Below are 13402 nucleotides of genomic sequence, written 5' to 3' on the forward strand. Positions count from 1 at the left end.
CATATGGTTTGGGAACTGCTCGACACCCTAACCCGAGGTGTGGCTATCTCATTATATAGAGGTACCCAAGGGATACAATATAATATACAGAGGCTACATATATACAGTCTAACAAACCGAATGCACAGAAACAGGTCGGTCGGAATTATTCTCTGGCAGTGGCGATCCCGTGGATCCATGGGGTTTTGGCCCCAAACCACGCGGGGGTGCGCGGACGGAAACGAGCAAGGCTTAAGCTAGAACATTCACTTTTGTTTTGAAAGGTGATAAGCTAGAACATTCACATGGAATGCTTAACAGAAAACGGAGATTACAATATTCTTATGCGTGCGTGATGCTAGGTACTCAACAATTCATAAATCAAATGTTGACAAGCATACGCAAGAAAGTCTCACGCCATTTTTATCCTGGTTTTCAAACTATGGAACAAATATATACAAAGTCCGACAGCTATATTTACTTCAAATGATCATTCATGCGAGCAGAGGCAAATTGGCTGCTTACGTTCTTTGCTGCAAGGAATTTTTTCATGGACCTGACATCATATCTAGTAGGACCAAGTACTAGCACACACACTAGATTCACATCAAAGAGGGAAGAGGAACATCCTCAGTCAGGCTAGATAAGACCAAGTTCCAGCAACATGCATATCGCATCAGGTACATACATGCACGGTAACCATCCGAGAGAGCTGGTTCCAGATCGACAACAGTGGATACGCGCGAAAGACAGTTATCATGCATCTAGCGGCCTATCGGGAAAAAAAATGCAGGCAACAGAGCACATGATCGTAAGGTAATCTGATGGGGCGAACCTAAGACGACGGCGCCCATTACCATCGCACCCTCTTACGCAGCTCATCACCATCAGCGACGGTATCTCCGGGCACGCCAGAGGAGGTCGTTGATTTTCCGCTCCAGGTTCTGCGTCAACTCCCGGGAGTGCTGCACCGTACGTAGATGACCATCACAAACATGTTATGAACGCACCGATATATCCATGAGGAAGACGTACTTAAACGACTGACATGCGATGCAAGTCGAGATGTATGTGACAGGAGGTGATTAAGTTAGCAAGCTACTTACAGTTACAGCTTCGCCTGTCTGGAGCAGCGTGTGGAGGACGAAGGTGGCAGGGGGGGTCTGCACCAGCCCTTGGAGTTCTCTTATGCTCTGGCGATTACAAGCACTGAGCACGATGGGCAGCAGATCGTGCTGTGGCGAACCAGTCCTTCTGTTCCGGACGCAGTGCTGCACGAGGTAGTTCCCGTGCGGGTGGAGGGAAAGGCTGGCGAACTGCATCATGAGCTTGTACACGAGGCCGCACCTGAACTGAATGTCGCCATGGTCGAGGACGAGCTGCACAAAGTAGTTGCTGCGTACGTGGTGGCGAGGCGAGTTCATGCATGAGAATTGGGAGCCGGTCGGTAATGAGTACAGTATAATCAACGAGAATCACCTGACAAGTTGACGCGAGAATTGTGTAGACAGTTACCTGTGTCGTTCCATGGCCATTTCTACGGCGTATTTAACGACGATACCCTGGAAACGCCAGCGCTCCTCGGGTCTCGCGTGCCGGAAGCATGTAGCCAGGCGCGCCAACCCGGACGCCGAATCCAGCATGTATCCGATGGTGCACAGGGCGTGCCTGATCAGGAACTGAAAGGACACTAACCCGATCAATACACATGGAGTATGTATATATTTTACAAAATGCAGATGCTAGCCAAGCATATCTATGGTGCGTCCATGCAATTCCATATCACTGATCCCAGTGGTTGCTGATCTTGCGGCCAGGAGCCCAGGACTTACCTTGGATGCCTCGTAATCCATGTTGGTGAAACAGTGGACAATCAGTTCGTGCCCACGGCCGCGATGGATCACGTCTTCACGCACGAAGCGACCGACGAGCTGCTCGCGCAGTCTGGGTCGCCGGCCCACAGCCGTGATGAGCAGCTTCAGAGAGGCCATCCTGCATCATGCAGATGAAGGCAACACAAGTTCAGCAGCAAGGTTCACCACCCACGGGGCACAGCTCTAGTACCATACTTAATTTGTTTCGTTGTACCCACACAGTAATAATATCACGACAGAATCACAGCAGGTGCTGCGATCGAAATTGCTTAGCTGATTAGCTAGCCGTCTATGCTATAGATGGAGATGTTAATTTAGTGCTGTAATTTGGACATGCGAATCCCAATGGTAAATTAGTTTTGATCAAACTGTCAGCACTGAAATAGCAGGGATTCTTTGATCTGTGAACGTACCCATAGTTGGACATCCAGACGAGGTCGGGCACGGCTCCCACGATGGCCTCGAGCTCGTTGTGCCGCCCATGGAAGCTGTCCAGCAGCGCGGAGAACACGGCATGCCCCTGCTCATTCCCCATGATGCTGCGCGCGGCGTAGCGCACGAATCCGTCGAGCACGCGCTGGCGAATGTCCTCGCCACCCTCTTGGTGCAGTAGCAGTTGGACCACGAGTGGCGAGGACTCCGGGGACATCGCCAGCTCCTCCAGCACCACCGGGTCCTGGCGCAGCTGCGATCGGACCTCCTCCAGCCTCGAGCGTGGTGGCGTTGCGGCCAGGTCGGCGCCGCGTACCTCTGCTGGAGCAGCGGCTGCTGCCTCGACGACGACGGGCCCCTGCGCGCCATCATGTCGAGGTTGGTGCTGGGGATGGAGGCCGGGGGGCGCGGGGGGGTTGCGCGGATCCATGGCGTTCAGTTGTTGGCTGGTGCTGGAGTTCGCCGTATGCGGCGATGGCGCCATCGGCGGGCGGGGCCCGGAGAGTAGAGCTTGGAGGTACGGTGCTGGTGCGGCCGTATGCTGGTGCGGCGGCGGCGGCGGGATCCGCGGTGGTGGCGCCGCCAGAGGAACGGAGGCGGGGACGCGTGCCACGCCTGGCAAGTACAGCGTCTGCGCGTCCATCGTCCGCATTTCGGGCTTGGCGCGAAGCGCTTCGTCCCAAAGACCCACCGGCGGGATCGGCGGCATCCGCCCCAGCACGGGCTGAATCGGGCGCTGCTGCTGCTGCTGCTGCGGTGGCGGCGGCGGCGGCGGCGGCGGCGTCGACGACGACGAGGCCTCCCCGCGGCCAGCGCTGTCCGAGGGCACGGCTCGGAGCGGCTGGATTGGGGCTACCCCCTTCCCCTTGTTGCGCGGATCCATGGCTTGTAGCTTGGATTGCTCTGGGCTTTTGGATTGCTGGGATTTGAGGAAATGGAGATGGAATGAATTGCACGAGCGCTTGCACCGCGCGTTTATATAGTGGAAGAGGGACGGCGGCCGGGTGAGGGTGAGACGGCAGGGGAGGGACACCCGGCCGAGTTATACGGGGAGGGAGGGGAGGGGCCAGCTGGCACGGCACCTGCGTCAACTGAAATTCGTAAGATTTGATCCCATAATGATCTTGTGTTATTGACTGGCCTACAACCCTGCGTTTAGATATTGGATGGAAACGGGGTGGCTGTATAGGAGAGTTTGATCATCCATTCTTATTGACACGAATCTACTCAATCTTCCTAGTAATTCGGACGAGAAAAAGGAGGATTATTGCTTCAATTTTCATTATTGTCTCTTTCGTGCTGGGCTTGCTAGAAGGCATGCATCTTGACACAAGAACTGCAAGTTTGGTTCCCAACTCAAATAAGCACGTCGTTCTACAAGTAGCTATGTTGTACATAGATAAGCCACAAGATGACGTTTTCTTTCGCGTGCGGATTTTTTGGTGGCCGAGCTCCATGGAGTGTGTTTTTAAAAAATAAATAAAATCACATTTAAAAGTTCCAAAAAAATTTGAAAAAAAAATTCCATGGAAGCTTAAGTGTTTTCCGCATGAACATGTAAAAATTCGTTTGAAAATATTATGATTATGTATGCTGTACAAAAAAGACAATATTCTGGCCCAACAAAAAAAAGTCGGCCCATTTTGGAAATACATATTTATCTTTTTTTTTCACCCCACGTGTGAAAGTATAATCTTATGAAATGTTACACATACATAGTATGCATGTGCATGTATCTTTGTAAAAAGATTCGAATTCTTTTGCGGTGTAGAAAATGATATTTTGAAACTGAGCTCCATGGAGCTCGGCCTCCATTGGTCATTAGCGGTTTTCTTTCCTGCTACTTTGATGGGTGTTTAGGTGCCTATGCAGTTTTTAGCTGCCATCATAATTTGATTTAGTTTATTTCACTGATGCTATTTGTAAAATTGGGACTGGCTATACATGAGTCATCTGAATATTAATTTGGATAAGTCGGTTTTCTAGGCCATTAAATTAAGATCTAATAACCGTCCTTCTCTCTCGTTCAACCAGTTTTCTTTCTCCTCCAACCGTTCCTTCTCCCAAAAAATCGAGTTACCCAAAAAAAGTTGCAAGTTCAGTCAAATTACATGTGATTATAGTGTTTGTCAGACGATGAAAAATATAGTGTTGGTCAGACGATGTCCCCTCATTATGCGTTTTGCCTAGCCTAACTATGTTTACATCCTCTTGCATGTGCTTTTTCACATGTTTATTTAATGGTTTTTGCCTCTTTATTTTCAAATTAACCAGGAAACTCTCTTGTACTTGAATACTAGAACTCATAGCCTTGCTTAGGCAAAACTATTTGTAATTGCTCAGTTTGGAATAATAGGTGAGTTCAAGAGTCTCCTGTATACAATGCAAACTTCTGAGCGTATGCAATATTCTTTTTCTTGATATTACCATGTTTAATGTTATTACATATTAATTTCAGCAGTTTATCTTCACATGATTTTTTAATACACCAAGGCTTACTATGTTTCTTCAATTTTTCTTTCATTTTGATGTCATGTGAGGGTATCATGACTTGAGCACATAAAATATCTCATATATGTGCATTTATATGTAAATATAATGTTTTGTGTTGTGAATTTCAGGTGTCGAACTCAAAAGGATGTAAATGTCTAGGCTCTAAGTGGTGATCAGTTGACTGAATATTCAAAAATAATTAGTCCACTAATATCATGAATAAAAGCAACCGAATTAATAGATATGGAAAATATAAGCTATCAAAGAGAAAATTATCTTTATTACATTTTTGGTTGCCCTCCTCACTTTGCCACTTTTATGCCATAAGTGTGGCATGCCACAGTTTCGTGGTGGTCAAACCGGTGTATATTAAGTACAATAGATCATACAATTTTGGGACATCAAATGTGCAAGTAAAGAAACAAATGAATATTGTTGCACGTTACCAAAAGATTGAAAGTGCAACTGTGCAGTAGACAAATTGACCGATTTCACAAATAAATAGTCGAGTGATTATACAAAAAATAATCCATTAATGAAAAAGCAAACCCAAAATTAACCGTGTTTCTCTACAGACAACACACAAAGCCGGGATCCTAAACATATTACAATAAGACACCCAAATAATAACTCAATGTCGCATTCCCTAGAAGCAGAAGCTTAGCTCTTCGATGGAGGTACAAAAAGAAAAGGTTGTTCATATGAATTTTCACGGCTATGCCCAGATCAAATCATCACTCTCCACGGATTGACATGTGGGGTCTACTGCCAAATCAATACCCAGAGCACTCACAGCTCCTCATGTCTAGGGAATATGAAAGTTGTAGACAATACTACATTCCTAGAAACACAAGCTTGGCTCTTCTATGGAGGTACGAAAATAAAATAAAAATGCTCATATTAAATTTTATGGCTATGCCTAGATCAAATCATCGCTCCCCATCAACTGACAAGGGGACACCACAAAAACAAAGCTCGGAGCACTCAACACTCCCCATTTCTAGGGAGCATGGAGGTTATATATATAATAGATATATGTTAAAGAGTATTGTCTTCCATATGAAAATCTGTATGATATATCCAATTGTAACCATTGACTGCAATTCGTTTTCTCTATTTTTACTTCTGCAAATTTAAGAGATGGACCGGTCGAGTATTACGTATGGACTCTATATCGGTGCTCTCAATGAACTGTAGAAGCGAATATTTCAACAGAGGTTGAAAAATGTAAAAGATCCTTCAAAGGAGTGTCTCCTCCAGGATCAAAATATTATTAGGATAATTATATTTAAATTTATTTATGTTAGGATCATTATATTCTTAGTACCTCGTGTTAGTGTGCTGTGTGTCAAAGTTTACTCAATTAATAAACCAATATTACTCAAACAAGTTTTTTTTCCTTAAATAGACATGAAATATGTTTAATTCATTGCCATGCGTGGTTAGGAGAAACCGAAGGGGGAGAGGAGAGGGGATGGATTGATGCCAAATTGAAAATCAACTACCTAAAAAAACAGCTTATGGCCTCCCAGGGCATAAGCCAAGTCACAAACTATCTAGAAGGGGCCTTGGTTACGATGCATTTCATAGTTGACCCCGACCTCTGTTAAACATTATCAGCACGCTTTAACCATTCGCTATGCATTGAAGCGTATGAAGGCTTGTGTTGCATATGTCCAAACCAACTCAGATGATGTTGGATAAACTTTTCTTTAAATTGGTGCTACCTCAACTCTCTTGCGTATATCAACATTTCATGTCTGATCCTTTCTTTTGTGGCCACACATCCATCGCAACATGCACATCTTCACAACACCTAACTGTTGAACATATCACACCATACAACATTGTGAGTCGAATCGCTGTCCTATAAAAACCTACCTTTTAGCTTTTCTAGCACCCTCTTTTCACAGAGAACGCCAAAAACTTAGCGCCACTTCATCTAACCGGCTTTGATTCGATGGTTCTTATCTTCATCAACATCGCCATCCATCTAAAACATTGACCCCAAATATCAAAAAATGTTGTTCTGAGGTACCACCTGCCGCCCTCAAATAAACACATTGATTTATGAAATTTGCAGGTACGTCGTATGAATGTATATGTACTTGTTGACAAAAAGCAAGATTTATTTTTAACTTCAAATATGTTTTTGTCGAAATTTTTGTATATAAAAAAACAAACTCCAGTTGACCCAAGCTCATTTCACAATATCCGGATGAAGAGGCTTTATTGTAACCAAGCGCTTGTATGTGCCTTTTGTACAGGAACAACCCGATTTACATAGTACACGATTTTATGTTATAACCTTACAACAACATGCGTCCCTCTGGACTGCAAAGGCACAGCAAGTCCGCATATGTTGTATTAGCAACAAGCAGCCCGCTTGGACAATATAAAGCCTCCTCCTCGGCGGGATGCCTGATTGGCAGTATCCTTCCTAGCCAAACATAGCCAGCATCCACAACTCTACATGATGGGTGGAAGAACTGAGTCATTGTTATCGGACACGAAGAACGACATGTTTCGAAATGCATCCATGCTATTTTCCATCATCCGACTCCAACTATTTTGACTGTCTCCTAAGATGAACTCATCAGCTAGGGATCTTATTGGTGGTATATCCAAGTCCAGTGGTCCAAGTGATTCGGGCTGCAAAAAGAAACAAAGATAAAAATGTAAGTCTCGGCATAGCTAGTTTGGTTAGTTTGCAGCAAAGATAACAAGTGCTGCTAGGGCATTCGTCTAATACCCAGAATACGTCATCTAGAGGCTGATCTTTCAATCCAAAATCATTGTCACTTTGAGGTGGTGATCTGGCACAAAGTTCTTCCATTGCCTTCACATCATCAGCACAAGGATTACCAGGAGTATCTCCTCCAGCCAAGTCCTACAACAAGAACGTAAATTAACGGTGTCGAACAGGTAAAAACTTGTTGAGAACCTGAAAATGACAACCGACCTGAAGAAAACCTTGAAACCCTTCTGAATTTGAAGAGTGAACTTCATTGTCGCTATCAGGAGGGCTGCTAGCTGAAGTGTTTAAACCTTGTTGCTTCCTAGCTGTGGCCAACATAAAACTGAACTCATCACATGTTTCTTCTGCACCCCAGATGGTGGAATTGGATGTATGAGCTGGCTGCTCTGCTGCTTGATAACGAGAAGCATGTAGGGCAACAGCAGCATCAAACGAGTCATAGCTGCACGGATTCTCATCGAAAAGAGGATTTTGGGCAATAGAGGTCACTTCACAATCCAAATTAGCAGCCTTGGATGCTTCTGTCAGCAAGTATCCAACACTGATATCAGTAAGGGTATCTGCCCAATCTACTTCCGATATTGCAAGACAATCCATCTGAGGATCAACCTGAAGTATAATAGAACAGATTAGAGATAACAGATCAACCATAAGAATTTTAACTTAAGACAGTTGCACAAAACAGGAATAAGGACCTCAAAAGCTTTGTTTGCAGGAACTTGTTCTTGATTGTGATCGCCAGACTGAGAGGGAAAGGTATTAATGGAAGGCTCTTCCGCAGCATTCTTGCCCGTACTAGATGGTGTACCAAGCAATAATGGCGACTGATCTTTTGAGTTATTAGATGATTGCTCAGAAGTGAAGTCACTGGGTAAAGTGCCATCCTTTTGCACACAGGCCTCTGAGGAAGATTTGACCTGAATGTCTTCTGGTATCATGCAATTCTCAAAGCGGGTCAACGATATTTCACTTAGTCCTGCCTCAAGCTCAGCAAGGGAGAACCAGCCATACCTTACCAACAAAAAGTTCACACAGCAGTTAGCAATCATATGGCTGGCCACTAATGGTCTAGAACATTACTATTTATATAGCACAGAAACACCATACCTTAATCGGAAAATAGAGGGGCTATTCACAGAAAAAAAGACATCAGCCACTGCAACTGTATCTTGTGTTGTCCACCTCTGATAGGTAGCTAAATCCTCTTGATGAGCACAATATGGGAAAAGCACAAGCTCTCCACATGCAATGTTTGAGTTGCCCCACTTGCGATTCAGATGTTCTAAAACAGAAGACATTTTTTTCTTGGAACTTAATGTGAGCTCCAGATGTGGATTATGATCATCCTGTTATAGAGGAGATAGGGATGTCATAACATGCTCGTGCTGTTTGAGAATATGAGAAAAGAACATAATATCTCTGTGTGCACAGCCATAGCACTAGGCAACACCCAGCAGCATGCCCACTGCAGAAAAACGCTTATGCATAACGTAAATAGCACTACTAAAGTTATTTGTGCTTCATGTTCCATATATCATGAATATTTTCCCGACTAGAGGGATCTAAGAATTCGAGCTAACAGTTAACCAAATAACCAGTAATAACTAATGTATCAAGTGCAGCTGTTGCTAAACATGTGATTGGTTTTTCAGCTCGCTAGCAAAAGGAAACATTTACCTTCTCCAATGCCTTCCGTGTGGCTTCATTTATTGGAAATAACTGCAGCTTCAGCTTTGAAGGTGCTTGAGGATCTGCTTCTTTCATATGATTTGTACCCATATCTGCTAATACAGAATAAAAAAATCAGGAGTTAGCATGACTTAATCTAAGTCCAATAATTACATGAACTACAGAACAAAGACTAGAAACAATACCATCAACAGTAGATACATTGTTGGGTGATGAAGCTAGCACAGTTGCATCCGCATTACACGACAAGTTCTGGGTCGTCATTTTGCGTTCAAGCTCCTCAGCTGCATCAGCAACTAAAGAAACACCAGCCATGGCAGCTCTCTCCCATTTCTTATATGCCGCACACGCACCAGCTCCCCCTACAACACAAATCATCAGCTATCAACACTAATGCAAGGAATATTTAACACTATAGAATCCCCCCATATGATAAATTGGGCCAGCAAGACTGGTCAATCATGCAGATTTCATACGATCAAAGATGAGTGAGGCTAAGGATACATCATATCAAAAGAGATGAAAAGAAGTGATCACCTGCTCTCCTTTTTTGTCTCACAGTTCTTGTGGCAGATAGGTCTCCTCTGATTACTCCTGACTTGTTAGAATTAGGGTCTGCAACCCGTTTCATAAACGCTCCTTTGGAAGAGGCTCCTTTGCTACCATTTTGGGCATCCATGGGCAAGAGTCCTACTGCGAAAGATTGATTTCCCGGAGTCTTGCTGAGAACTGGAGATGAAGAAGATAAGCGTGTATCCCCTAGTGAACACTTTCTTCTCGTTCTTTTTCTGTCCTTTATCAGTTGATTTCCCTATAAAATAGGATATGTTGCATGAGAAACAGAACTACTCAAAATAAACAACCTTTATATTGGGGTAAAATCTTGAAGAGAACGGACCAATGCATCTACAAATGTTTTGAATCTCCGAGGCTTCAGATGTAGCTTTGAAGCACTGCAGCTAAATTTCTCAAGAAGAGACCACCTGCATAAAACTCAGTTATTATCTCGGTATTTTTTTTCATGCAATATAAAAGAAACAACACAGGATCAAATGAAAAGCGACAATTATTAGCAACAGGCAGTGTCCTCTCCCTCTTACACGTAGAAAAAAAGGGGCATTTTGCGTGTCAATATACAAACAATAAGCACCCTCCTAGTCCCAAGCATCCACACCCAGTTATTGTTATTAATTATGCAATGCAGGAGGAAGAGAAGCTTATAAATTTTCATAAAAATCAGTTTGATTGATTAGTCAGAACAGAAAACATACAATGTAATACTCCCTCTGTCCCAAAATGTATGAGTGTCAAAAATGGTCTTACATTTTGGGAAAAACAACAAAATAGTAAATATGACAAGGTGTTTACTCAATTGATCTATAAAGGCCTCAGAGTTCTAGCTCCTAAACACTAATACCCCAGAAGTGTAATCTGCATTGCTGCAAAATATACCGCATGATTTGTAGGTTACAATGACTATCCAAAGTTCAAGCCTCCTAGGAAAACAATGTCAGAAATATATAGCACAGAAACATTGTAAAATCAACTACTCCCTCCGATCCATATTACTTGTCGCTCACAAGTAATATGGATCGGAGGGAGTACTATTTTTTCCTGTCATGCAACTTGAATAAACAAATAGTAGTTTGAACTACAACCCATCAGATTAATTGCACATCATTAAGGCTCATTCAATTACCAGCGGAGCATAGCAGCAATGGTGTCCTTGGAGTTTCGTGCATCAAGTGAGAACCCAGGACCCAGAAGCTTCTTCATGCGTCTAACAAGGCGATAGTAGTAATGTCTGACCTGTATTGCAACATAAATATTGAACCTTGAGGCTAATGTGAATTTTTATAATTATGTCAGACAGGTGATCTGTAAGACAATACGCGAGGACAAAGCATCTGCCAACATAGAAAGCTAGAAAGCCAAACTTGTCTTCTTGGGAATGGCCAGTTTAACACGCTTTACTAGGGCAGCGTGCAGCATTGCAAAATGCCTCAAGCTGCTCTAGGTGTAGCGTCTTCGATGAGGCTTGTGCATTTTCTACTCGCCGCACAAGATGCTAAGATACTGAGGCATGCACCTCGTAGCCAAACATGGTTAGGACAGGAAAATAATAAGGGAAAATAAAAGGCAAAAGATATTACGCTTGTGATTAGGACAGGAAAATAATAAGTGACATGGTGGGGTGTTTCTAAATCTCATGGCCTGGGGTTTGAAGTTGTCCAACCACAAAACTTGAAGTAAAATTAGGAAGTGAAATCAGCTGCAGGCTAGGAGGGTGAGTGGCTGTAAGGAGGGGACATCGGTTGCAAGTGAAAGGAGCTCATCATCATTGTATTGTTGAGATGAAACTTGTGATTCTCCCTCCCTGCAACCCTTCCCCAGCTACCACAAGAGCAGCTTAAGCAATAATGGCTTCATATGTTTATACCAAGGGGATAGTGGTGCTATGTAAACAAATAACAAAGGCCTTAGTAATAAAAATGATTTCCCTTATGCCTTGCTTCCAGATTCTAAACATAAAATGTGCTTACCCAATTCTATTTCTCATAAATATTGAGAATCCTTTAGGGCAGTTCGTGCACAGTTTGACTTACGGTCTCAGATGTATTTTCCTCTCCTTCCAAATTCCTAATTAGTTATGTACAGCATATTAAAAAACCAAGAACATGTACCTGATCTTTGTTTTTGCTCTGGACACGTAGGGTAATCTTCTCAAAATTCTACCAACAACAAAGACAAGATGTTATCCATCTATCAACTAAAGCAGTTTGGAAATCACGGCGTAACATTGCATCCGGAAATTATGCATCTTACTTTTCCTACTTGGCGCAGAGCATTGAAGAAACTCTCCTCCTCTTGGCGTGTCCATGCGGCCCATTGTCGCGTCGCCTTTTTCGCTATCAAGATGAACATGGCGCAAAAAGATCAGGAAAATCCAGCACAAGCAAACGAGGAGTTCAGGGGAACGAAATGGTGGGGAAACGAACCAGGCTTCTGACTGGGATCGGACGCAGAGGGCGGAGTGGCATCTGGCAAATCAACAGGCTGAGGAGGCGGACTCATCTCTTCACACACCTCCTTCTCCATGACATTCGCGGCGCAAATATCCCGAGATTTCTCTGCTTAGATTTCACGCGAGAGAAAGAAAAATCGAATAATTACGAAACGGAAGAACAGATCCAAGAATTGCACATGCTAAGAGAGAGGAGAACCGTGGTGCCGATCGGGGAGAGCCGCTAGAAGATTTCGATTTGGGACAAAATTTTCTACAGTTTGAGGAAATTTTGAGATTGGGGAGTTAGGGATTTGGAGGAATTGGGGAAAATTAAGGAATGAAAGATGAGAACAATCGGTGAAAGAGGGATCTGTTGCCACGTGTACCTTCTTTTGGATCGCACGGCTATTTTTCTCCCTGGTATGGCCCAAACAACCTACGACGTCACAGTGTGGTATTGGACCCTCGGCCGGTCGGTCCGTCCGTCCGTCCCCTTGCAATACCACGAATTTTGCTGCGGTGTTGTATTCCTATTGTTAGCTTTTTGGATAAAGAAGGGGAAAATACACTACTGCCCTTCTATCTCTAAAGAGGAATATCCAAGCTCAAACTTTCTAAAGTTGCATATATGTGTTGTGGTGTATTCCATAAAGTGAAACGTGCTACGCAACAATAAAAATTAGTGTTTAAACCAACCTGTTGATGTCTAGACAAATCAGCCGCGTCCCTCGCGCAACATACGTCCTGTAGGGCCCACCAGCCGCTTATCCTCTTTCTCTCCATGCAACTTCACAGCCACATATTTTCCTCCCCGTTGCTTTGACATCTTCGTCCCCTACCTCTCTCTAATGGATCTTGGCATATGAGCTTTCTCCTCCACAAAAGCTGCATGTGCGTCCCCACACCACCATCTCATCCCGCCTCGGTGTTGCAACGCAGCGTGATTGGCGAGTTTCCCGTGCTGCAAGTCCTCGACGGAAGCAGTGAGGGCTCGCCAGTGTTGTGAGACGTCGCTGGAAGTAGCGAGGCGTTGCCCATGCTACAATGTCCGCCTGATGCAGGCTCACCGTCATGTTGTGACGCTGCATTGAAGCGTACAGAGCGGCAGTTTCTTGCAATTTTATCGCATTAGAAACATAGAGGGGTGAAGATGTGGTTCTTGTCTCGTAA

General features: G+C 44.1%; 2 protein-coding genes across 4 annotated transcripts; both read right to left on the reverse strand.

Moving 5' to 3' along the window:
* Nucleotides 1-568: 568 nt before the first annotated feature.
* On the reverse strand, nt 569-1959 carry LOC123100097 (uncharacterized). The gene is made up of 4 exons (XM_044522077.1): nt 1812-1959; nt 1495-1658; nt 1086-1374; nt 569-944 (listed from the first exon to the last, which is right to left on the reverse strand). The coding sequence occupies exons 1-4, from the start codon at nt 1830-1832 to the stop codon at nt 867-869; spliced, it is 552 nt and encodes a 183-aa protein (XP_044378012.1). The 5' UTR covers nt 1833-1959; the 3' UTR covers nt 569-866.
* Nucleotides 1960-6981: 5022 nt separating this feature from the next.
* Nucleotides 6982-12760, reverse strand: LOC100873113 (TSL-kinase interacting protein 1). 3 transcript variants are annotated; one of them, XM_044519984.1, is made up of 15 exons: nt 12619-12760; nt 12450-12503; nt 12225-12356; nt 12052-12134; nt 11910-11957; nt 10925-11034; nt 10124-10208; nt 9763-10036; nt 9411-9587; nt 9214-9320; nt 8644-8882; nt 8232-8547; nt 7741-8145; nt 7531-7668; nt 6982-7430 (listed from the first exon to the last, which is right to left on the reverse strand). In XM_044519984.1, exons 3-15 carry the CDS (start codon nt 12322-12324, stop codon nt 7248-7250), a joined length of 2265 nt encoding a protein of 754 aa, XP_044375919.1. In that variant the 5' UTR covers nt 12325-12356; nt 12450-12503; nt 12619-12760; the 3' UTR covers nt 6982-7247. The 3 variants fall into 3 exon arrangements, with proteins under 3 accessions (XP_044375919.1, XP_044375921.1, XP_044375920.1); XM_044519986.1 differs by having other exon boundaries at nt 9214-9317; nt 12450-12680; XM_044519985.1 differs by having other exon boundaries at nt 12450-12680.
* Nucleotides 12761-13402: the final 642 nt, after the last annotated feature.

Source organism: Triticum aestivum, chromosome 4D (assembly GCF_018294505.1).
Source record: "Triticum aestivum cultivar Chinese Spring chromosome 4D, IWGSC CS RefSeq v2.1, whole genome shotgun sequence".
Classification (NCBI taxonomy): Eukaryota; Viridiplantae; Streptophyta; class Magnoliopsida; order Poales; family Poaceae; genus Triticum; species Triticum aestivum.